The 26,592-nt window shown below is 43.4% G+C and overlaps 1 protein-coding gene across 5 annotated transcripts; it reads left to right on the top strand.

Moving 5' to 3' along the window:
• The first annotated feature begins 1,958 nt into the window (after positions 1-1,958).
• On the top strand, positions 1,959-26,592 carry wwc3 (WWC family member 3). 5 transcript variants are annotated; one of them, XM_026304732.1, is made up of 23 exons: positions 1,960-2,690; positions 11,335-11,444; positions 11,708-11,908; positions 12,383-12,459; positions 13,778-13,857; positions 16,141-16,270; positions 16,559-16,708; positions 17,246-17,319; positions 19,070-19,318; positions 20,332-20,421; positions 20,517-21,088; positions 21,167-21,287; positions 21,686-21,766; positions 21,849-21,935; positions 22,582-22,777; positions 22,857-23,021; positions 23,850-23,959; positions 24,056-24,203; positions 24,290-24,454; positions 24,601-24,693; positions 24,775-25,002; positions 25,074-25,201; positions 25,811-26,592. In XM_026304732.1, exons 1-23 carry the CDS (start codon positions 2,545-2,547, stop codon positions 25,875-25,877), a joined length of 3,468 nt encoding a protein of 1,155 aa, XP_026160517.1. In that variant the 5' UTR covers positions 1,960-2,544; the 3' UTR covers positions 25,878-26,592. The 5 variants fall into 5 exon arrangements, with proteins under 5 accessions (XP_026160514.1, XP_026160517.1, XP_026160516.1 ...); XM_026304731.1 differs by having other exon boundaries at positions 20,332-20,439; XM_026304728.1 differs by having other exon boundaries at positions 1,961-2,690; positions 24,772-25,002.

The raw sequence follows: 26,592 nt of genomic DNA, 5'->3' as shown, positions 1-26,592 counted from the left end.
ATGCATATGGAGACGCACAGCCGGGGGCCTAAATTCATTTATTATCCTAAAAATAAAAGATAAAGAGATCAAATCTGCTCCATGGACAGTGAGAATGATGTATATATCTATTTGAAAACCATTCATGTCTTCATTTAATGAGTTAAAGCTATTTGGTGTCAGAGTCAGGCTTTTTGCTGCATGTGACTGAAACAGAAACAACAGTGCAGCTTATTGTGTGCCCTCGTATCAGCGCTACACAGCCTGTGGGAAATCAATGTAGGAGGCTATAGATCAAAGCTGCAATGTGAGAAAACGACACACACATACACACACCACTGTACACAACCACAAACAAACAAAAAAGCACAGATAAAATCCCCAGCCTGTTAAACTGCTCCTCTTTGGGAGCAGCTGACGGGACTGACAAACCCTCCGCCCTTTGCTTGGCTGCACACACACACGCACACACACACAAACACACACAAACACACACACAGTGTGGTGTGCTGGTGTCAGGCGGCAGCAGAGGCACACATCTGATGCATTGTGGGCTGGGATTACTGGCAACATCAAGCGCCACCTAGGCTGTACTTTCTTCCACAGCCTGAGAAACGTTCGAAAGACACAGCCTCAGTGACGCAGGGGTTAGAGAATGTATATGTCACCATCACTACCTGTTTGGCAACAGAAATTCCTGCTCACTAGAAATTCCACTTGAATTTCACGTTGCACTAAATTTCGGTCGCTCTACCAGAAACCTGAGGAAAACTATGAGGAAATAAACTTCATCAGAGTTGTTGCAGTTCCTGCGGAACAGAGATAGGGGTCAACAAAGTTCCTGAGCTACCTAAAAGGAAGGGCTCCAACTCCACCTCAGTGCAAATCTGTCACTTGGACATGCATAAAAATCAACAGAGGGTATATTTATCTATTGCATCATCTACAAATGTAATTTATGTACTAATGTCATTTTGTTATATACTATAAATGTGTCCTCTATACTTACTGCTATGTCCTGTGAGGACACAAAGCACTGTGGCTCTGACTCTTGGCTTCATTCTAACTGTTTCAATGACACAGCTTAGCTTTTATTCTGTTGCACTCACTGTGGTGAGTTGCCCACAGTGGGCCTGTGGACAAATAATTAGCCCAAATTGTTTCTAAATGTCCTCAGTGGGGGGTCCTAAATGTGAGGGCCCTGGAACTAGATTTTCAGGAGCTGATCAAACGTCGAAACGGTGACGCTACAGCACTGCTCTGTCAATTTCTGTGTATTTGATTTAAACTTAAAATGTAAGAAAAGCAATAAACAGCATCGATTAACCGACTTTGGCTACACCTTCCCCACCATTATTCTCTCTTTATCTCAGGCAATAATGTCTAAATTAGTAAGCACTGTTTACTTTGGTCTAAAATCTCCTATTTATTAATAAAGTGAAATAATAGAAGCTGATTTCAACTAGAGCCACCTGGCCCCAAGGTAATGCAGCTCTTTTACTCAGCCGTGAGGCTCTATAGCAGAGGTGGGCACTGAGGGCCACAGTCCTGCTTGTTTTCCAACTATCCCTGCGTCACCTATGCTGATTACCTGGGTCAGGTGTGTTCTGCCAATCAGAAGCTGGAAGGTACCAATTCATTTTGTCTTCCCCCACGTGCACCCTCAGCTGAGATGGTATGTTCCAGCTTGTGATTGGCTGAACACACCTGACGGTACACGCCTAGGCTCCGGTAATGAGCATAGTTGACGCAAGGATAGTTGGAAAACAAGCAGGACTATGGCCCTCGAGGACCAGGATTGTCCACCCCTGATCTATAATGCAGGAGGAAAGTATAAGGCAGATTTACTTGTCACCTCTGTGACACTTTGCCTGTTGCAGACACCAGGTGGCGCTGCCGCACCGCTTTAACGCCCCTGCAGTCAATACACCGCGGGTTTGTCTGCGTCCAGGGGGGAGTTGTCCAGAGATTGAAGTTAAACACGATCAAACCTCCGACCTGTTTCAGGTTTGTCCCCTTTTCCGACTCGTTTATTTCTTTAAAACCGAGTCTCATGAGCGCACAGGTTGTTTGGCAGCTGGAGAGTTTGCGAAACTGTCTCGCTGCTCCTTTTTCCTTTAAGCGGAGTCTCTGAGGTGAGACCTGACATGAATTTCAGAAACCGTGTCTTAATAAACTTTGACGAAAGTGTCGAGCCTGGAGTCTCCCCATTGGCCGGAGCAGCTCGCTCAGCCCCACGTCCCACCGTTTATGCAAATGTGCTGTAGCCGAATATGGACACGGAGGAATGAAATATGGTGGAGGAGGCGAACATGGAGGGCCCAGGACCGTGAGAGCGCCGTGCTGCTGCTGTTTTTCTGGGGGTTTGTAGGAAGAAAAGTGGATGTTCCTCCTGTGGGACTTTTTCAAGGGACAACCACGGTGGAAACTTTTGTGTTTACGTCTCCGTTATTTGCGCCGACAAGTGCGTCGAGGTGGAGTTTGTTGTAATGCAGTGAGGAGCGACCTTTTGTGGGGGATAAAAAGCAGGGCGGGGGGCTTCAGCCCTCGCACCATCCCGACGCTATGCCGTGGGTCAGCGGCGGGAAGCGGAGAGAGAGCTCGGAGCTGCCGCTGCCCGCGGGCTGGGAGGAAGCCCGGGATTACGATGGCAGAGTGTTTTTCATCGACCACAACACCCGGCAAACTTCGTGGATTGACCCCAGAGATAGGTATGCTGAGGGCCCGGGACTGCTGGGATCGCACACACTCACACAGAGTAAAGTAGATTCAGCAAGTCCTCCTTCCAGACCCCCGGACCTCACTGCAGGAGATGCCAGGGCGGCCGGAGGGAGTGACGGAGGCAGATTTGTGTGTTTTGGGGGGGGACCAGGGGACTAGAGTCCCTCCATCCCATTTAATGTGGCGCAGGGCTGCGGTGCGTAATGTAGCCGATGAATCAGCTGAGATTTGGCAGCAGCTGTGGCCTCCACACCTCTTGACCAGGGCGGACACGGGATGTGACGCCCATGGTCACCTACCGTACTCGGGTAAAATGCCATGAAGTGTCTTTTCCACGGGTGGTATGGCAGCTTTGTTGTCGATAGATAGAGGAGCTGGGTCTGACCGAACAGCTGCATGTATTTTGAACAGCACACTAGAAACCCTGGTTGCCTGCTCACCTGGCTGGTTTAGTAGTTTTATCTCTTCTCTGTAGAATATGAAACTTAATTGTCTCAAACCTCCAGTCATTCAGACTCATCAGGAGATTTATGACTTCCAGTGACCTGAAACATTCCTGGTTCAGACACCTAACACAGAGCCCTATTGTTATTCAGCTCCCCTTTCCTTTTCAAGCAAACACAGCTTCTTCAGAGCCCACGGTGTGTCAGGTACAGCTCTGAAATGTACCGAGTAATGTCACACTTCATCCCTTAATGTGTGAGTTTACTGGATCTGAGAATGGAGAGCAGCATGGCAAGAGCTTTGAAACTCCAACTCCCAGAGATCTTTGTGAAAATATGTGAGGAATGCTAGCTGGGCCACTGGGAAAGCTGCAAGGATGTGCTTTTGTGGGGACTGGGATTTCACCAACCCAGAAACAGGCTCGATCAGGCATTCAAAGCAGACTTTGTGAGATTATGGGGAATTATAGCAATTATTTTAACTCTGCTGCATTATGAGGCAAAGGCAGAAATTCACAAAAACAACACTTCAAGTGTGGCAGGAGAGTAGCATTCAGATTTCCTTTCTGTGTAACATTTAAACTAGATTTCTTGCAGCAGATTTCGACAGTAGCAATGTAGTGGCTGCATGTAATCTAGATAAGAAAAACCTGATTTCCTTGAAGGCCCCCTCCTGCCTTCAGGTTGATTAACCATTGTTATTTGAAGCTTGATAGCAGTTTCACAAGATCTTTTAGTCTGCAGCATTTTAGGGAGAGGGGTCTCTGAGGTTTTACGTTTGCATGTCTAAAGAATGTTTTCTACACGTGTTCTGGTCATGGTCGGTGATTTTATAGGTTTTCTAGGCCAGAGAAATATCTTCTGTCACCACCAGACACTGACCTTCCAATAAATCACATGACTGCATCGCTCTAAAAGCTGACTTTCTGCTCCTGTGCAAGTGATACAAAAAGGTGTCAGCTCTTCAGTCTTGAGTCTGACTTGTTTGCATGCCATTTAGGCATAAAGTGGATTGCGAGAGCAATGATAAGTTTCCATATTTGATCTGATTATCTCCAGCAGAAATCAAAGGCCGATACCAGGGTTGTTGTCTGGTATCGACCACATGTTGCTATAGGCCTACAAGCTTTAGCCTTATGTGACATACAGCTACATTACTGCAGAAATGAAACGATTGTGATCAGATTCTTAAAAAAAAAAAAAAAAAAAAAAACATTTAACCAGCTACAAACTGTAAGCATTTATATGTAAATACCAAACATTGAGAATTAATTTGACTTTCCTCGCACCAGTAGTGTTTTTATGCAGGGTCCCCATAAGGATCCTGATGTTATTATTATTCAGTTTAGTTTGCTTTGTGCTGCTCACTGGCTGCTGCTAGATTATTTTCCGACTTTATTTAAAAAACATATCCTAGTTTTAGTTGGAGTGATTTAAACCATTTTCCACATTGTTTACATTTCATGTCTGTCAAGCACCCAATCAATTATTGGATGAACTGTTTCAGTTAGTGTTAGTTTCGACTGTAAAATGGTGCCCAGTGTGAGTGCTCAGTATTTATCTCATTACTGAAACATGTTTTATTTGGCAGGGATCAAACTAATATTTGGACATGATATGATCCGTGTAGGAAGCGATGCAAAGACTCCAGGAGCTGCTCACCAACTTGCTCCAGAAACAGAAGCTCACTGTAACAGCTTGTGTGAACACCCAGTGTTTCACTGCCGTTATCTGGTTTGTCGCACTGAGACGTCTCTGATGTGTGCAAGCCTCGGGTCTGCTGACCCACAAAGAAGCGTGTCGGCAGCGGATTATCGCCTAATCACTAAAACACAAGAGCCATTTAGATGAAACATAGTTGTCAATGATCATCATGATGTGCAGCAATGGATCCGCGTATCAGCCAGAGTTCAAGTTTGTTCATGCTGGTACACTGCACATCTGTAAGCAGGAGAGAGGCTGGATAGAGCCGTCTTGGTTAGATGACAGCATGTAGTGAAAAATTAGATCTATGTGGGAACGCAATGCACAGACACCTGAGAAACTGGCGAAGCACCTCTTACTCAGCTATTTTGCTCAGTAGAAGAGCAGATTTATGCGTTTATTGTGTCACTATGAGATAACTTGTAAGCACAAATACAGAAACGAAAGCCTGTAAACATTGCATTCTGGGGTCCCTGTCCCCTTGGTCATTACATCCACCCATGATGTTGATGACTATGTGTTTGAGGACAGTGGATACCTTGAGCACCTTGGGGCCGCCCTGCCAGCTCCTGCAGATAAGCCTTTTTTGTTACTGTGGAATGAGCGAAATGTTAGGCATGCCTACACTAATGTCCAGGGGCTCTTCTTGCTTGCGGCCCCAGACAAAGCAGCAGAACAGAGGCAGTTCCCACGTGTCTGCCTCCTCCTTTCCATCCTGGGCCCTGTAGCCCTTCTTTATTAGCTCTGTTATGCAACAGCCGTGGCCGGCCTGCCGCTCAGCAAAGGGAGGCCTTTATACTTGGTCACAAAGCACACCAAATTCAATTATTCTGGAAAGGGTGAGCTGTGTTTCCAGCACCGAAAGGTTATTCACATGCGCTGAACCCCGCTGTTATTTTGCTTCCCCAGTGTTTTCATTATGATAGCTCTTTTTTTTTTTTTTTTTGGCTGTTGGTGGGGGAGGTTGCAAACATGCCATTGCTTGATCTGGTGTCATTTTGCCCTGTGTGTTTTCTGCGTTCTGTTTCATGAGCTGACAATGTGTTTGTCTTCAGCTGTCACCACGATCCTTGTTATAAAAGTTCAAACTACTCTGGATGATTTACAGCTATAAAACTCTCACTAATAGCTTTAATATTGCTTTGCCACTTCTTCAGCAGCTGCAGTCAGACCTGCAGGGTGCTTTATGTGTTCCAGTGAAAAATGCTACCTAAACAGGACATGCCAAACTCAGTGGACCAACCTCAACCTCTGGGGCACCATTGTTTTTTTGTTTTTTTTTTTGTTTGTTTTTTGTTGTTGTTTTGTTTTGTTTTTTTTCCCCTTCCACACATCTTCACATTTCTCATTCAAAAAGAAGGAAAACAGTAGCTGACGGCATAGGTCCATTTGGTGTGGCGATTTCTATATTTTACAGCCGGAGATTATATTGTCAGTTGAGAAAACAAATTCTTTTTACTGAAAGCAGCTTTCCACGTGCTTGTAATGTGGTCTGCTGTGTAAAACTTACTTTAATTACTTTAACCACCCTTTATTTAGCAAACACTGTATCAGCATTTTTTTTTCAAAATGGGTGCACATATTATAATCCACCTTCTGTGCATATAAAGCTCTTTGCTCATTACTCCATACAAAAACCAAAATGTGAAAAAGCCATGTGGTTTTTCATGGAGTAATGTGCTGGACAGTTTTTTAGGGGAGGTGCAGCGACTTGTTGTGTTGATGTCACTTAATGTTGCCAAACCAGCTTTAACATTAATCAGGGAGCTTTAGAGGGTGCTGGTAAGTGTAAGTTGTTTGTGCTAAGCCATCCAGCTTACAGTTGTGACTGCTGCTTCATATTTATCATACAGATGTGTGGAAATGATTGTTGCATCAGGAAAAAAATAAATAAGCACATTTCCCCAAATTTTATCTTATGAATGAAATATTTTAATCAACTCTATGTTTAGAAAAAATCTCTTAGGTCTGGGCACTCTGAACCTTAACATAACTTAAAAAAAAAAAAAAAATCTGAACTGTGATTGGATTCACCCATTTTAAAGTGATTAGGATGTGAGTGCTGCAATCATCCTTTCACAGTGACTGTACTCAAAGTAGTCATCCAACAGCCTGCTTAGACATTTGAGGTCAATTTCAAATTAGGAAACAAGAACTGTTCTTTTGTAGAAGAGCCCCTTTAGTTGTGGTAGCTGTTAGGACACTTTTTTTGTTTTTCCACAGTGGACCCAACTCTGCTCCGCTCCCTGTCCATCGAGCCTTTCCCATGTGTCTAAATGTGTGCAGACACAGGGATGTCAGTCCACTTATAGAGACCTATTTCTATAAGATTTGACACATAATGGGAGACGCGGCTGTCTGTCTGTCAGCTGCCTCAGGCATCACTCTGAAATCCTCTGAAACCCTCAGACAGGCTGGACATAAATGACATTCCTCTCAAAGTTGTTTTCACATTTCTTTTTTAACACAGTGGAATTTTTAGAGCAGCGACTCTTGTGGCATTTTTTTTTTTCATACTCTGTTGCCCCCTCCAGAGTACAGCTAACAATATGAGAATGAACACATATGGTACATGTGCTGCATGTTACAGTTAAAAGGGGAACGTGCACAATTTTCTGTTATGTCTAAGTGCTTGTATGCAGCGTCATGCCGGTGTGATCACATTTGTTGTTTTTCTGGTCACTTATGTGATGCTTGTCATTCAGAGGCCATGTCTCAATTCTTATTTGCAGACTTCAGCAGCTGGTTTGCAGAGGCAATAAAAGCGTTTTAGTGGTTGGAGACATTTGGTGATTTGTTTTTGAGGCGTGCAGCTCAGTGACGGTCCTCTGCTGTGGTTGACTCTGGCTGTTCTTATCACACTAGTGTTTGGTTTATTCACACAGTGAACCATCACACAATTAGACATCAGTGTCAAAAAGTCATTCCATGTGAACTCCTACACAGAGCAGCCTGCACTGGGCTGTGGCAACAACTTGTCTAAATTAACTCACTTGGTGGAGTAATCGGCGACACATTTTTTTATTTTATTTAACTGACTGCACTGTAAGACAGCAGCAGCAGGAGTATTGTTGAATATTGTTAGCTGCTTAAAACCACGTGGCGGTCAAGCCTTAGCATACTGAACTGTGGTCAAGCTGAACTCAAACCCGGCTTTTTTAATTAATGTTATTTTTGCAAAACCTGTAGTGGAGCACATCTTAATTGTTGCAACTGAAAAACAAAGGCCAAGGGGGCTAGTTGGAATGATCAGACCAGGCAAGGTCCAGCACCCCAGACTCTAGTTACACATGCCTTTCCCATGCAGCAGCCCATTGGGGGGGTGGTGGTGGTGGTGGTGGGGGTGGTGGTGGTGGTGGTGGTGGTGGGGGTGGGGGTGGTGGTGGTGGTGGTGGTGGAGGCTGCTAGAGATAGAAATATCCTCTGGGACAACCCAGGATGGCACAGATTATTCTACAATTAGCGAATGTCTTTGACAACTAAATATATTTTGCAGGGAAGCAAGACCAGCAGCATTTCATTCCTCCACAGCTGAACATGCTTGTCATTCTGTCACTCTCCTTTGTCTATTTCAGATATCTGTCTCATTTTCTGTTTCCTCTTAGACTGAAAGAAGATCCTGAAGAATGTGTAAAACTTCCGAATGAAACTTTGGCCCTTATTAATAACCACATGCATTCACAGCTTAACCAACCACACCGGTATTCTGTCATATTTAAGCACCTTTTTATGGCACTGGATTAAAAGCTATTACAGTTGATCCTCTGGGGACCATGAATGTGTGAACCACATTTTATTACAATCTACTTAACAGCTGTTCAGATATTTGTCAGAAATATCTTGATTCATCTTGATGCTAGAAGAAAAAAAATTAGAGGATCTTTAAAGTCACCACTGTTCATGCTCTGGGAATCATGAATATCTATACAAAATGTCATGGTAATCCATGTGGTAGCAGCTTGAGATATTTCAGTCTGTACCAAAGTGGTGGACTGACCATTAGGTTAAATGATATTAGAGTAATGTTGCTGTCCATAGGCCTGTGCTGTTGTGGTTGCCAGCACCTGCTTCAGATTTACAGTCTTTCTATAGCAGCTCTATTATAATCCTTAAGTTGTACAGTTATTTTAGAAATCAGTGTTTAGCCTTGATCTGAGCAGAGTCTGATGGGTAGTGTTTGTTGTTGACCAGTTAACAGAGTCAGTGATCAATTCCAGGGTTGCTGTGTCAGTCTGATGGGAATGACACAGTCAGGGAAAAGCTGATAGGTAGATGTGATGTTTTGAACTGCTGATTTAATAGTATACGAATAGTCCCAACAAAAATGCTGAAACACTAAATACCCCCCCCACACGCTCTGTGTGTCCTCCTCTGTGTGTCTGCTGAGCTGCGCAGCATTTACAAGCCTCCCAAGACCAAGACATGACTTGGAAAAAACAGAGGCTGCTGTCACAAGACTGTGTAACAAACCAAACATTCAGATATTCAGATCTGTGAGAGGACATGTTTGTTTTCTGTGTCTCTCTCTCTCTAGGGGTGGCAGAGGGCAGTTCAGTACTAAAATCCCTCTGGCCTTCTCATATCTGTCCTCTCCTCCCCTGTCTTCATTTAAAATATATCAGAACAGTAAGCGCCTGTGATATTTATATATATATATATATATATATATATATATATATATATTATTGATTTTGTTTTTTTCATCTTTTTATGATGGTTGTCATTGTTTCTCCTTCACACATCATTGATAACCTGACAGCAGGTGCAACTAACCTGAGTGTTTTTTAAGTGTTTACGAGAGTATTTAGCGTCTGGACATTTGTTTACTATGAACAAACACTCAGGAGTGTGCTAGTGTTTGCCCTGTCCTTGTCTTTGGCTGCATGCACATGGCTCCTTTTTTTTTTTTTTTTTTTTTTTTTTTTTTACACACTGACATCAAAGTACAGATTGTCTTAAGAAATGGGAGCTTGTATAGACAGTTTTTGTTCCCTTTTTTTGGGGGGGGGGGGGAATATGTGGGTCTTTGTTGGGGCACTGCGGTGGGTGATGTAGTGATGAAATGATGAGGCTATTAATTGATGTGTTCAAAGGGGTCACAAGATGGATCTAATGGTTCCTGCGATGATAAACACATTAAGAAAGAACAACATTCTGCTTCATAAAGTTTTTAAAGGTTTTTTTTCATCTTCAAATTAAACATCTGTGGTGGTTCAAAAACAATCTCTCTTGAAGTGATCTCAGCTAATGGAGTAGAAATCTGCAACCTTTGATGAGGGATCATGAGTTGACTACATTTTCAAAGGCTCAGTTGATAATCGGTTTACTTTCCAAGCAAAATGTCAATTTTTTTTAAAATATCTAACTTGAGGACAGAATACATTGAAATTTAACTTGTCATTCATTTAGTTTTAGTGAGCTAATTGTAGTCGAGCTGTTCATTTGGCCACTATGTTGCAGTGAGAGAATTGTCACAACAATAATTATAGGAAGAATAACAAACAATAATTTTGTCTTGTCATTACACCCTACATGCAAAGTGGCAGTCATCAGTAATGTAGCCTGTGGAATTTCCCAAAAATGTGTGAAATGCAAAGGGAGTTGATTGAATTTGACAAATCGTTGCATTTGACAAGCCTGTGTGATTTGTCATCAACTTAGATTCCTTTCTCTACACCCAAACAGCACTGAAAGTGCTAATAAAGGCTTTTGTGGAGTGGTGTGTGTTGAGAGGTGGACCACTTCTGTTTGCTACCAATTTGAATCATCGGCATATGTATCGGTGCTTGTGGCATTTAGCCTGAAAAGCACGGGTTTGCAAACTAATTGAGCTGATGTGAAGTTTGTACTGAGTGTGTCCAGAGAGCTGCTGCGTCTGTCTCCTGAGGAATGTGATGTATAATGCCTCGGCTACTCTCTTCCGGCTGTCGCCTCATTGTGTGCATACCTCGCCAGGATCAGGCCTGTCTGCATTGTGAGCGTACTGTGGTGGACAGGGTCAGTGCTGCTGGACCCCCTGTTTGTCTACGCTGATTGATAGTAACCAGTTACTGTGTGTAGTTGCTTCATCAGACTGGTCCACCACTGGTCCACAGCTCTCTCTTATGTGTAGAGTTAGACGTGCATGAGCCTGATGTCATTAGCTTTGCCCTCATAATCACTGTTACAACCTGCTAGTGTTTATTGATGGGGCCCACAGCCACACAAATCATTATACCCCAGGCTGTCTTTTGCTGCTAACATGATTTACTGTTGCTGATGATATAGTATTAGTACTATTAGTACACATTTTAAAAACTCTTATTGGAGGCACAGCTTCAACTTCTAGAGTTTGACGGATTCAAGATGCAGAAGAAATTTTACTTCTTTCTTTCGTAACATCTGTTAAGAACATGATAAACGAGGCAGAGCACCCTGAACATTATTATTTCTTAAGCTGTTTTATGTGGATTTGCTGTTGCACTGAATAGATTTTAAATAATTTCAGGATCACCAAACCCCTGACATTTGCCGACTGTGTTGGAGATGAATTGCCTCTCGGGTGGGAGGAGGTTTATGACCAGCAAGTGGGAGTTTACTACATCGACCACATCAACAGTGAGTACATAGTTTCAGTACTGGCTTATCATGCAGCCTACTAACCCTTTGAAGTCCTGCAGGGAATCCCAAGTTTCTGCTTTCTAATACTGTATTTTTAAGTTTCTCAAGCAGTTTGGCTCAAGTTTGTATGTTCGCTGGTGAAAATACAGTGTAAACAGGCTTTTGTAACTTGAAGAATCCAGGCATTTGTAATGTGTGTTATCACACATCTTCACAGGAGTATTAGCTCATTAGACATGTCTGTTGTGTCCTGTTGTCAGAGACCACCCAGATAGAGAACCCGCGAACCCAATGGCGGCAGGAGCAGGAGCGCATGCTGAAGGAATACCTTGTGGTGGCCCAGGAGGCCCTCAAAGCCAAGAAAGAGATGTACATGGTCAAGCAGCAGCGTCTGGAGCTGGCTCAGCAGGAAATGTTGCTGTTTCACGAGCTCTCTGAGGACAACCGCTCCATCACCAGCAGTAAGACACACTGCAATCCAGCTCTGGCACAGAACCCGCAAACTTCAAAATCAATAAATACACATGAGCTTACACAAAAGAAATAATCAAAGAATGGAAGAAGTGTATTGGAAGGCTCCATGAAAACCAAAACCTAATCCTAACCAAAACCCTTGTCTGAACTAATTATCTGGCCTGGACATGCTCTTGATGTCCCTTAAGAAACTAGCTGGTAAATGTAGGCCTATAGAAATTTTCCAGGTCCCCATGCCTGGCTCACCTCACCCTCCCTTTTAATCAACTCCATCAAGTTTATCCTCAGACTCCAGCCCATAGTCACATACACAATGTCCAGGAGGCGTCCACAAACATCACAGGCTGGGGGACGACGGCGGATCCTCCCTTTACCTCTCACAACAACAAGTTAATGTTAAAATCATCACTGTTAACTAACATTAACATCCCTGACTGTCCTTTCTTTTTATGTGTTCACAGCGTACTCTGGCTCGTCCTCAAACGCGAAGTATGATCCTGACCAAATAAAAGTGGAAATAGCTTGTAGACGAGACCGGGTAAGTCATTATCGGAGGAGAACAATAGGCTGCAGAGAGGGGCCCTTTTGGGCCTAAAAGGGGGCTGGGGTGTGGCCCCTACAGGATACTGTGGCTCTGGCCTGGGGCCTCAAGAGGATGAGAGGATGAGGATGAGATCATCATCAAAGGTTCAAGCAAAGGCTAGGTCACTGAGTCACAGGGACAAGTTGGACATTTGTCTGAGATCAGTCATACGGGTGAGGATGTTTCCTGGATCAGGGGCATTTCAGATTGTTGTTCTATGCTTTGAGACATGAGTAAGACTTAATATATTGCTATAGAAATCTAGAGAAACTAGAACAAATGAAAGCTAAGGATTGTAAATATAGTTGTCATATATCAACAGTTGAAGACAAATGGTGTTTCCAGGGATTGAATGACAGAGTATAACCAGCTGTTAAATTAATGTCATTCAACAGGCAACACCCACAAATTGACACTAATATAGTTTGAAGTAGCCACCAAAGCGAAAAACTTTGTGAAAGTGGTTTATGACCCTGTTTCCAGTAAAAACGTGCTGCTCATCATTTTTAGTAAATAGCAGAACAGTTTTGGATAATTGCCCTGAAATTTGGTCCACACATTCATGATGCACTGTATTAAATTTCATCCTTAGACCTTTATTTTGGAGCACTTTAGCATACTGTAGTTTGAATTTGGCTCAAAGTTAAGGCTAACAGTGTTTTACAGCTGCTAGCTGTCATATTTAGTACTGTAGACTCTTAACTTTTTTTGTAAACATCAAATGATACTTTAAAAATTTACTATTGCACTTTTAGAAAATCTGCATATTTATGTAAGAGCCATTACAACTGAACTGTCCAAATTGAATCAGCAGTCGAGGTCAAGTGAGGATCATTGTCAGAGTGTACTGTATCATTACACAAATGCTGAATCCTACATTTCCCATGAGGCAGCTCCATGGGTTATGTTTCCTGTTGATGATGATGATGATGATGATGGGGTGCCTCCTTTAAAGTCAATAGAAGACAGTACTGAATTATTTCCCTGTCTGATATATGAATGTAATACTCCACAAGACTTTTAAAGCAGGTCACATTTTAAATCCACAATATTTGATGTCAATAACAGAAAACCTTTTAGTGATTAGTACTTTTTCCAGAACAAATGCCTAATGTGAGATCCAGTGTGGTCTCTGTATGTGCTTCTCTGTATAAACCATAGCTGAGCATTCCTGTGTGTGAATAGTCATGAGTAAGCAGTTTTGGCCCGTGGTAGTGGTGAGAGAAGCCCATTGTGCGCCATGCTAACCCGGTGCTTGGCCTTGTGTCCGCAGCTCACCAGGCTGAAGCAGGAGCTGGCCCAGGTGAAGCAGGAGCTACAGTATAAGGAAATGGGAGTGGAGACCCTGCAGGAGTGAGTGTTCCTCTGTGTGTCCCAGGCCCACCCTTCCTCCCATGGCCAACCTTCTCCTTCCTACAACACTCGGCCTAACGGCTTCCCACCCACTGGCCTTTTCCCTGTTTTAATTCCCTCTCACCTCCAGTTGTTATCCTTTATCTTCAACTTAAACTGTCTTTGTTTTTCTTCCCTTCTGTCTCTCCATGTGTCTCCTTGTGGACATACAGAATATTTAATGTAGTTAAAATGTCACCATTTACAAAAAAACATTTTGGCCTGTATAGAAATTGAGAAGATTTTCTAAGAATAATGAGGAGATACTGGTCTCTAGCCTTTATTTTTGAGGCACTTTCCCATTTTCCTTTAATTTGTGCTGGTTTTCAAACACATACGCATAGTGTGTCTTTTTGTGCTGGGAACATTTCAGAGCCATTCCAAATTTCATGTTAGAAATAGAAGCTCCACCTCTTTCAGGAAAAAAGAGAATGTTTGAGAAAAGGCAAATGGAGGGAGTTTTTGATGGAAATGGGGACTCCACCTCAGGAAGAGGATGCACCAGTGGAGTGCAGGGAGCCAAGGCTCAGCCTGGAGAGGAAGTTGCTCCATGGAGAGGGGAGGGGGCAGGGAGAGGGAGAGGTGGAGGTTGGGGCTCGAGAGCAGTTTCAAAAACACAGAGATATCTGGCAGCAAATTCCTCTGCACTTCCTGAGTCCTGGCAAAGATTCCCTTATCTCTTAGATAATGCACAACTCGAGTGATTCCCAGAATAGCCAGCAGAATACACAGCTTGCAGAAAACATGGACGCATCCTCCTCTCGAGCTTTCGCATGTGTACACGTGCTCATGTGTGTGTCTTCGTGCCTTTGTTTGCCTGCAAGTATGTGTCCTATTGTTTCTTCTGGGTTGGTTTTTGCCCAGTAGGGTTGAGGACAGGAGGGACCCTACGGCTGTTGTTTTTTTTTTTTTTTTTTTTTCAATCTCAGATGTTGTCAGCAATATAGCTAATTGTTCTCCACGCCACATCGCATCAGATAAAGCAAACAAACAGTTTCTAACCAGAAATCCCCTCCCTTGTCACTACTCGACTGAAAGAATTCAGGAGTTTGGAGTCAGGAGTTTTTCTCTGTCAGACAGTTTGACATATGAGTAGCTTTTCTACTCGTCACCTTATCTTGAGAAACCTGTGAAAAAATTTCAGATTTGACTTAAAGCTTAAGATATAAAAAGTATATTCGCTGCTCTACAAGCCACAGGGTGGGGGGGTTTAATACAGGCAGGCACCAAGGGGTGGGCAGTACCTTTTTAATTTTTTTCTCTAAGCATATAAACTCCTTGCCAATGGGGTTGGGGGAACAAAGCAGAGCTTGTTTTTGGGAGGAAGAGGCAGGGTCGGGTGGACGAACAGTACCTGCCGTTGAAGGAGAGTGGAGGAAGCGGGCTGTGGTGAGAGCAGGGGCCATGTGCCAGGCCCAGTGATGGAGGAGGCACCATGCCTTACTCCTCTAGCTCCGAACCACCAAACCAACCAAGGCCCCCTCCTCACACCCACAATGAAGAATATAGGCTGATTCACTGTAAGGCAGGAGAGCAAAGTGGATTAACCCATTTACTTTGAAATAGAGCGGGTCTTGTTAAGTTTTGCTTCCAACGAAATGAGCACATGAAAGTGGCATTTAATATCTCAACATGTGGGAAGAAATAGAGATTAGCATTTACACAGGCCTTGTCACATGCAGTGTCTGTATTTCATAACTGACCACAGTCTAAAGAAAGACAGGGTGCCTCATGAATGTTTCCTCCCACACAAAAATACTTCAGATTTTCATCTGGTGATTATTTTTTGTGACTTATTTTCAGCTGATCTGACTTCAAATATCAAAAAAAGTTATTAGATAAGTTAAAAATATGACTCAGTATTAGATTATTTCACCAAAACATTGGAGGTCAAAGAAAATGTGTAAAGCTTCAACATTCTACTTTAATTATTTACAACATTATTAATTGAGGTACTTTTCTATGTAGTCATAATTGGCAGTTTGACCACTTCATGGACCCAAGGATTGGAATAATGGGGAAAAATCGTGACTGTTTAAATGCTAATAGAAACATGGCTGAGGGCATAATATTTAGCAAATATTTTTCCAATGTTTTAAAATGAAGGTAAACAAGTTATTAAAAATGAAGCACATAAATTCATATCCTAAAAAGGACAAATATGGTATGATATGGAACTTTAACACCCACTGACCAAGCAGACAAATGAATGTGTGATTTATTTATTTATTTATTTTGTATCAGGATTGACAGGAAGATGTCCTGCAGTCAGACAAACTACAAGCTGGACGAGGCTCAAGCCATCTTTGACGAGCTGCGAAGCATCAAGAAGGCCATCAGCACAGGCGAGAAGGAGAGGCAGGACCTCATCCAGGTACTGGATCACCTCCACTGCTGTCTTTGAAATATTCTATGCTGACCCCTAGTGTCTGTTAACCTCTAGTGTTCTGCTGGTTCTCATCATTGTCTTTTTAAAGCACATTTCCAGACATCTGAATCACCCACCATGTCTCAGGTTTTGTCAGCAAAGCAAAAATATAATGGAGCAATAAATAATGAATAGTAGACAGAGAGTCAGTGTGATTGTCAGGCCACATTTTCTGAATCATTTCCTGAAAGTCTGTTCATGGTTACCGTTTTCTTGTTCATCTCTATCTCACAGAGCCTTGCTAAGCTGACAGTGAACTTCCAGAGCAGCTTGTCCATCAGCGACTCAACCACTGAGATGGCGAACAGCACTGGGGCCGTGGGTGACTCGGGCATACTGCAACAGTACTGTGACACTGGCTGTCAGACTGACATCATGGGAGAGGTAGGAGACACTGCTACTCTTCCCTCTCTCTCCCTAAAACAATGTGAAGGACATATTTTAGATTCAGGCTCACTTCTTGTGAATGCCATTATCTTTAATGTCCATAGTCAATAAAGGCTCCATAAATCACAGTAAAAAGACGCAACATATAACTTCAGAAGTAGCCTGTGAATCATCCTGTTCCTTTGTCTCACCCAGTGCAGCAGGAGTTGCTTGAATATCCATGGGTACAAACAGAAACTTTTTATGAGGCCAATTTGGAAAAATGTAAACAGGCTAAAAAAAAAAAAAAATAGGGCTCGAGTTGTATCTCACAGATGGGGGTGGTGGAGGAGGATGCTGGGGGCCATAGAGTCAGACCTCAAAAACCTCTGCATTAGAAGAATGAGCAGCTGCTCAGATGAGGACTCTATAAGCTTCAAGAAGCTCCTGTACAACTTTCATTCATCTGATATGACTAATTTTATGACTTCATGTGTAGTCCATGTCTCTGAATTAGACACCCTCAACCCTTTAATTTCTCTCTCTTTTTTTTAGTATGGTTCCCAAGATTCCTCACATTTGGTAGACAAAGTGAAACTCAACTGGCAGTATGAGGAAGCCAAGAAAAAGTAAGTGTGGCTATCTGTTTGTTGTTTATCAGTTGTAGTACTATGACACACTAGCATGCAGCACTGACTCACAGGCCCCCTTCAGCCCCCTCTCGTTCCTCAGTCCAGTGGGAGGATGCGTTATGAATAGTATTTGTGCCTGGTGGCCGGGGCTGCTGAGCGATGTCTGGCCAGCGGAATGAGCTGGGTGGTCACATTCTTGCCTGGCCACGCTGCTGCTGACTGTGTGCTGCCTTTGTGTGTACAGCCAGAGAGCGGACTGCTCCCCGCCTGCCTCGGTGCACACCCTGCTCCTCCACAAAGTGGTGTAATACACACACCGTTTGGTTAAATATATCCCAGCTCACTCTATAGTGGAGGCTGAATTATATATTGGCAGAATCAACACTGAGCAAAGCCTGAATTTCTGGTCAGTTTCGAACGGGAGGTGTTCATGAATACACCACAGGTGTGTCCTGAGTGTGTTACCTAATGATTGATAGACTGCATGTTGGGCAGTGCATGTCCCACCTGTAAGGGACAGCACTGTGATGATAGCTGAAACAGCACCAGTCACTGTGTTAATACATTGGCTCCATGCTTCTTTTTTTTTTTTTCATTCATGTTGCTGTGGTGACCCAGCAGCAGTGGTGCCAACCATGACATCAGGGAGGGAGGGTGAGAGAAAGAGTGAGAGAGCGAAGGGAGACCTGTGGAAACTTGCATGCTCTCTCACTGAGTCACCCTGTCTGAAATCCAGCACACATAAACAGTTATTTCATCCAGCTCCGGACTCTCTCTCTCTCTCTCTCTCTCTCTCTCTCTCTCTCTCTCTCTCTCTCTCTCTCTCTCTCTCTCTCTCTCTCTCTGTGAGATCCCACCTAACTCTGTCTCAGTAAGTGTCTTGTCTTATCCACCTGTAAGGCTGCCGGCTGACGCAGCAGGTAGCTCAGGTAGAAATGACTACACTCAGTGCAGTCATTGTAGTCATAGCATGAAGTGTCAGCTTGGCTCAGATATGTATCTGGGGTTGATTCTGCCATGTTGCAGGGTGCACAGAGGCTGTACTGGATGTTCTAACTGGAACACCCTTTGCTATCTTCAGGCTTTGCCTTCTGTCAGTTAAACATTGTGAACGGTGACATGTGCAGCCCACATATTACATGTTCAAAAGGCTGAGACTAGACTGGCAGCAGTCTGTCATCTGTACAGTTTTGTAAGACAGAAAACACTTTGGAATGCGTTGAAAAGGTGTAGTATTTGATCAGTTGTCATGTTAAAAATATACTTGTACACTTCACTGATCAGCTATGTTTTCCAAGTCAGTTATACAGGTTCAGATTTGGAGATATATGTCGTTTGTGTTAATATTCCAATCGGGTCATTCCAACGTCTAATGTATTGTATATGTCCAGTAGCTATCAATATATTCAACCACTATAACCACTTAAAGACAAGACAGTGTTCATATACCAAAGCTGATTGTTGATGATGTATTGTATTGTGTGGTCTGAGCTGTGGTGGGGGTCAGTGGTGTGAGGGGAATGAAGGGATTTAATATTTTCATTCTTGGCATATGTGCTCCTCGTATTCGACCGTGCCAGGCACATTTGGTTTTAGCAAATGTTGTTTTCAAGCTCAGACTCGGCATGTACTTGCACGTCCGTGACTATAAATTTGTCAGCTGTATCAATTGTTGTGCCAGGTGTAATGAATAAAATCAGAACTATGTAAACCGGTATTGCTGTCACGCACCATGTTCTTCCTTCAGGGTGCAGAGCATCCAGCACCAGCTAGCACAGCTGGACAGTGAAAGTTGGTCGGGGCGGGCCGAGGCGGACCGCGACCGGGACTTCATGCAGCTCCTGCGTGAGAAGGAGGCCCTGCTGCAGGAGCTGATCCTGGTCAGTAAGCAGCAGCACCCGCCAGAGACTCAGCTGCAGCTGGAAGAGGAGCGCTCCAAGCTGGAGGAGGAGGTGCAGCGAGCCCATAGCTCTCAGAGCCAGGGAGCCAATCAGAGGTGAGAATGGGACAGTCTCTGATTTTAGGCATTTAAACGTTGGGCATTGTTGACATTGCTTTATCATCACACACATTTTCCTGTTATGATTTATATGTTTTTATTGTAGTTAGGTTTAACAATGTAATGTCTTAAAATTCTGATGAATACACATAATACATGACAAAATTATGGATTAGTTCAGACAGATATCATTTATACAGTCATTAGCTATTAAGTTATGAGCATTACAGAACAATAAGTCATTCGTGAAGCAGTTTTTCAGGTTAATAAATAACATTAATTACCAGGAAATGCCAACAGAACCATATCAGATATGACATTTAATACACACAGCAAACTGGTCCCAAGGTCAAATGTTATTTTTGTGTCATAAATTAAAATCATTTATATATAAGTGATCTAACTTTACTACTTTATCTACTTCAGAAAAAAATGATTCAGTGAACTTTTTGATGCACTATGATCATGTTTGAAAATACCAGCACTGTACAAAATGTGACACAGTGCATTTCAGTGACAGTATTCCAACAAGTGTCATAACTTAACATTAGCTAAGGACTCTGTCTCGACACCACATAGTATAAGCTGATTTTCATGTTTTGTTTATACTGTTAAGTTGACAAAATGCACTCAAAATGGGCATTATCCATGCAAAGATAAATCAGTTTAAACATGTTTATTTATTGATTATTTATTTAGCAATATATTATATTATGTAGTCCATGCTGGAACATAGCACAAATAACCCAAATACTGCTCTTTCCCTGCGAAACCATATGTCTCATTGTGTCTTCACTATCAGTTTATCTGCTAGTTTTTATATTCTTGTACCTGGAAGAGAAATACGGGCACCCTCATAGCTCAGTTTATCATGCGAGATGAATGCACTGAACTTTCTGATATGAACCTGCTGGCTCCTGGAATAAACATCTAAGTAATGAAATAGCAGAGAGTGAGAAACATGCTCATTTAATTTAATTTTAATTGCATCCATGTGTAAATTCCAACAGGATCCTGCAGCAGGAGAAGAGGAACGTCCTGCTGAGGCAGCTGGAGGAGGCAACACGAATCACCACCTACCTTCACTCCCAGCTGAAGAGGTGCGACTCACGCTCACTGTCAGTGTCACTGTCACTCTCAGTTATTCTTCACAGAATCTCTGTGTTTTCTTACGTCTCTATCTTTATGTGTCCAGCCTGTCGGCCAGTTCTCTAACCGTGTCGTCCAGCAGCAGCCGCGGCTCTTTAGCCTCCAGTCGGGGCTCCCTGGCATCCAGTCGAGGCTCCCTCAGCTCCATCAGTTTCAGTGACATCTACGGTGTTCCCCAGTATGACCGTCACGAGGGGGCAGGAGAGCCATTTGACCCCCACCTGCGCTACCTGCTGCCTCTAGAGACCATATCAAGGGACTGTTCTGTGTTCACTCCTGACCCCTTGACCCAGAACAAACCCAAGCGCTCCCACGACACCCCGCAATCCCTGGCCTCCCTCTCCTCCCGCTCCTCGCTCTCCTCGCTGTCACCACCCAGCTCTCCCATGGACACACCCTACCACTCTGCCCCTCAGGACTGCCCGCTCACCCAGATGACAGAGGAATACATGGAGCAGGCAGGTCGCGGCCTGTTAGAGGGGCTTCGAGCACAGTCCCAAACCCTGCCACACAGCGTCATGTTGAGCAGCGAGGACACAGTCAGCTCCACGGCTGTGCATCAACTGGACAGCAAGAGTCACAGAGACAGTGGGGCTCAGGGGGCTTTTACCTCCACAGGTGAGTCAAGGACAGTGTATCCTCGTCCCAAAGAACGAGGACTCCGAGATGATTAACTGGGCGTATTTTCCTCTTTAGGAGTGACTCTGAGAGGGAACAGTGCCAACAGAAGTGGCAGGAGGGCCAGGAGAGTCTCTGCAGGCGTTTCTGAGGACGCTCTGGCCACAGACAGCGGTGTCTTCGAGGCCTGGGGCAGGAGGTGAGAGGACATCCACCTTAATGATAATACAACAGAGCATAAACACAGAGCTCCCAGGAGTACCTGCGCCTTCTAGTGACAGAAAAGGAAACTGCAGCACTAAAAAGGAATCCCACTTTCAGCCTGATGCGTTATTTGTATCCTTTACTCTCAGTGGGCTGTAATGACATCACACAGCATCAGTATCTGAAAGAAAAAAAACAAAAAACCTTGAATTTAAATAGAAGTCTCACAATTACAAGAAATGAGTTATAATTTTTATAATATCTAAGCATAGAACAAATCTGTTGTCATGATGCCTGTGACACTGGACTGTCTCTACCGAAAGCTAGTGTTTAGAGAGAGAGAGAGAGAGAGAGAACAGTTTGTTTATTCCTTATTTGTTGTTGTTCTAACAGGACAGAAGAGTCTGAAGAGATTACATACATGAAAGAGCTGACGTCTGTGAGCGAGCCCACCCAGGTCCAAGTGGGATTGCTGTGAGTGAAGCGTTAGTAGACGCTGTGTGTGCTGGCATGCCTATCCACTGTTAGTGTATGACTCCATGGTCTCTCTGTACAGGTGGGAGTCTCATTCTCAGTCTCTGCGACTTCATCTGCTGCAGCTCAAGAACTTGAACAGGTCCCTTTTGAGAGAAGGCTATAAAGTGTGAGTACTTTAAGCTCTTATGATTAAAGGACTAATTCAACATTTGTTTTCCTCCTGAGCTTAGGTGAGATCTATAGCACTCTTTGTAACTGTGCTTTTAAATATAAAGCTACAGCCAACAGCTGGTTAGCTTAGCTTAGCAAGAAGACTGGAACACTGGGAAATTTGTAGCCTGGTTCTGTTGGGCTTCATTTCAGTCAGTCAGCTCCTCCTCCGTTATGTTGATTCGAGAGGATTTCTATTAACTTAGGACCAAAAGAATCAAGTGGTTTGAAGCTTTTCTGTGCTCAAAATAACTCTTGGAAAAATGAGTAGGCAAAGTTTGTTTCTTTAATTGTAACGTCCAAAAGACTTGAGGTCATTTTTTTCAGTACATGTTCTAATAAATAAATTCACCACCTTTGTGGCATTTGGGTGGGATCAATGCTCTGATTGGCCTGTTTGGTGTCAGTCAGATCTGGCAAGGCAGCCTCTAATTAACATACGATCTCATTGGTTTAGTCTGGCTCATTATCATGTCTAGGACACGGTTAAACCAGGACAGTACAGAGCAGCTAGAGGGGGCCTTTTACACCATGATAGTTTTGACATTATTGCTATTAAGGAGAAATCTCACGTTGTGAAAATTACTTTTATTGATGTTCAGGTATGTGAAGGTGCACTTGATTCCACTGGACGCCAGCAGGGCTTGTGCGTTTTACTGTTGTACGGCGTTGGAGCCACAATCCCAGATGAGTTTCAACGAAGGCTTCTGCATTCCTGTCCCTGCAACCGTCCTGGCAGTGTGCGCTCTGCAGCTGTCCGTCTGCTCGCTGGGACCTCAGGCTCAGGAGGAGCTGCTGGTGGGTCTGAAGGGCTAAACGCAAGCTGGCCCTGAAGCTATGGCAACTCACAATTTATTCATCTAATATTTTACCACAGGGTACAACCCAGGTGAGCCTGGCTGATTGTGAGGGAAGCACAGAGATGGCATACCACTGGCTGCGAGTCCAGATGTTGACGGAGCTGCCAAGGCCTGAACAGAAAAACCTCAGCCATCGCAGACACCACGACAGCCAAGACGACGAGCAGAGATCCAGAGCTATGGTAAACACACATTCATAGATTTGTTCGGTGACAGACAGAGAAAAGCTTGTATGGGGTAAAACAGATAAAGACAGTTACACTTAGATTAGATCACAGTCCGATTGTTAAAATAAAATTAAAAGGTACATAACTGTATCAACAAAACCAAATTTCATAACTATACTGACAATAATTCATTAATAATTGGAAAAAGTTAACACTATTAAGAGATTTTACAGCAGAGTCAATAACTATACCCACATTTCTTGTATGGACTTTTAAAAGCAAAAATTTCAGCCCTAGTGAAATCTGAGAGACACATGATGAAAAAGTTCTATTACTCTCTTGTAACTGTTTGTCCATTCACTGTTTCACATCCTCAGGGCCATTTAGAAAAGAATAAAAGTCATGATGATGTGTGTGGAAGAATATCTGATGCAACTGAAATAAAACCTTAAAATGGAGCTTTTAAGAGAAAGAATAAAAATGTCACTTTTACCTAAAAATGTCTGCAGAACCTGTAGAGACTGCAGAGCAAAGTCTGCAAACTGACATGGTCCAAAAAAATTAACCAACTTACTTTATATTTCTGAGTGAGTAAAAATGCAGAGGGCTCAGTTGTTTACGTGCTTGTGGAGGACCTGATGAGGAGATAATGAAAAGAATTTTCTAATGCATCAACCTGCTGGAACAGGATCAAAAAACTCAACCATCCTCAGGTGTTACCAGGAAAAAAAACTGGCTAGTCTTCATGTCGCAGCTTCACCCTGGATGAACTCTGCAGCAGAGGGAGGAGGAATGTTGACAATGCGAAGATGGTGTTTGATAGTTTGCTCTGTGACATCACAGGACACTCTGCTGTCACGTACCACCACTACCCACCTGGAGGAGCGAGATGCAGAGCTGGAGCTGCAGAGCCTGGAGAAGAAGGACGAGCCGGGGGAGGCGGCATCTGAGAGGTGATGGCAAAACAAATGAGCCAGATCCTTTTCCTGTCGTAGACAGAATTCACTCCTGTTTGCCTCCAGCGTTTTCATGACAAGTGTGTTTGGCAGGAGCTGGCAGGCGGAGTCGGTAGACAGTGGCTGCAGCAACAGCACGGCGTTCACAGCTCCCTGCTCTGAGGGCCTGTGTGCAGAGGGCATCTGCATCACCACTGGAGGGCGCTGTGATCAGACAATCAGCAAACTGTATACAGTGAAGGTAACGGCTGCAGCGGTAGAAGCACGTTTTTATCCACAGACAGTACAGGAATCTGGTGTTAAAGTGCTGCCATTGCACTGTTGCAGGTGGAGAAGGCCACCATGACAGAAGGCCTGTTCCCAGAGCCGGTGCGAGTGCGGCCTAAGGATCGGGGGGGGCGCTGGGGTCACGCCTCCCCTTTTATGCGTGGCAGCACCATCGTTCGCTCTCAGACCTTCTCTCCTGGGGCTCGCAGTCAATATGTCTGCAGGGTGAGTGTTTGCTAACAAGGAAAACATTAACAGTGTTTTCAGTCTGTGGATGTCAGGTGTTATCAGTGTTGCTGATTGACATTTACAACTCAGATACCAATGTTTCTGTCCTGACATCATGACTGTGTCATGACTTTACCTTCCAGTTGTATCGCAGTGACAGCGACAGCTCGACTCTACCAAAGAAATCACCTTTTGTCAGAAACACTTTGGAAAGGAGAACATTGCGCTATAAACAGGTACGTTCTGACTGTAACTCATCAGGAATAAATGTGCGTTTACTTTCCTTGTTTCTGATTGTGTTTGTGTGCACGCAGCAGTCATATCGCTCCTCCCTGGCCGAGCAGCCAACACGTACCTCCCTGGACCTGGAGCTGGATCTCCAAGCCTGCAGGACACGTCAGAGGCAGCTAATGGAGGAGCTGAGCACCCTGAGGGAGCTCAAGTTGCGACTGGAGGAGCCACAGTCCAGGGAGGCCAACGAGATCCCCCACTGGGCCCTGAGGGACGAGCGCTTCCGCCACCTGCTCAGAGAGGCCCAGAGACAGGTGAGTAACATCACGAGCCGTGTGATGTTCAGCTTTGGCCAGCAGGAGTTGAGCATTTTGTTGTCCTGCAGGCCAGCCAAAGCAAGCAGGAGCAACGTCAGGAGGAGGCGGCAGAGAGGAGGCTGAGGAAAGCTTCCAAAGAGGTTCTGCATATGAGGGGGCAGAGCCAGAAGGAGCCCCTGCCTGTGCAGACATTCAGGTCAGGACTCATGGTCAGATTTCATACCGTTATTCCCTGAGGAAATTTTAAATTCATGCTGAAATAGAAGTTAAGGCGTGTGATTATCTTAACTGAGGATAAAGATTTTTAACCCAGAGGATGTGGGTGTGATTTAATGATCATATTAATCACAGGACTGATAACTGCCAGCCACTCCTCCCTAACCCGCTTTCTTAGATCAGGAGTTAAAGCACAAAGGAGAAATAAATAAATCACACCATAGCCACTTCTTTTTTTTTTTTTTTTTTTTTTTTTTGAAATGTAACCAAAGCTACTTCAAGCATATTGGGCAGATTATAAGATTTTTCAGACTATATAAATTTGAAACCATTTATTGAACCCCTTACCACATGACACTTCAGGCATTTCACTTCAATTAAACCATCACTCCTCAAGAATGTGTTTCCTGCATGGCAGTAAAGCATCTTAGATGAGTTTTAAGACTATCCCAGAGGTTAAACAGGGATACACACAGGATCAAACTGGCTGCTGTCCCCTTACATGCATTTACTGAAACATAACAGGCCTTTATTTTACAAAATAAAATGAGATGTAAGCTACATAAAGTTTTGTTTTCTTTGTCTGCAGAGAGAAGATGGCTTTTTTCACAAGACCAAGGTTTAACATACCTCCTTTGCCAGCTGATGATGTATGAGAGCTTGCCTCTGTGTTATGTGACTAAACATGAAGTATTTGTCAAGTTTTTCTCAGCTCATGAAGGTTCTTTCTACCAAGGACACGGGCAGGGTGATACACAGACGACGTTGAAGATTAGAAGTTTTCACATTTTCAGAAACGTTTGTGCGGCTATTCTTCTAAACATGAACACACTAGACAGTTATTGACATCAGCACAACTGTTCATTTCCTTTTGGGGGATGACGCTTACCATAAGGAAACAGTATCTCTTTACTCTTCTGAGTTACATCTGTTTATACTTACAATAAAGGCTGGAAGATGGGAACAAAGGTCGGTTTGGACAAATTCACTGTACTGTAACTTATTTTATAGTACTTTTCCTTGAAGGAAATAAAACAAAAAAAACACTTCCTGCATTTTAAGTGTATTTTGTAGCTTTGAACAAATAGCACTTCAGTGTTTTTACATACAGTAAAATGGAACTATTGTCTGATTTTTATTTTTTTTTTCTGTTACCTAATTCTTAAGAGTTATTTACATAAAGTGTCACTTTGTAATCCACTTTTATTACTGATGTCATTGTCCTTTTGTTATGTTATTAAAATTAATATTATTTCATGTACTTTTCAATATATGGATGAATATATGAAACACTGTATTCAGATTTTTTTTTAAATGATGTATGAACATCTGCAGTGTTACCTCTTGTGAAGATAAAACCATTAAACCACA

This window comes from Mastacembelus armatus, chromosome 4 (genome assembly GCF_900324485.2).
Source record: "Mastacembelus armatus chromosome 4, fMasArm1.2, whole genome shotgun sequence".
Taxonomy (NCBI): domain Eukaryota; kingdom Metazoa; phylum Chordata; class Actinopteri; order Synbranchiformes; family Mastacembelidae; genus Mastacembelus; species Mastacembelus armatus.
Note: the sequence above shows the minus strand (reverse complement) of the source record. Positions and strands in the feature narration are given on the sequence as shown.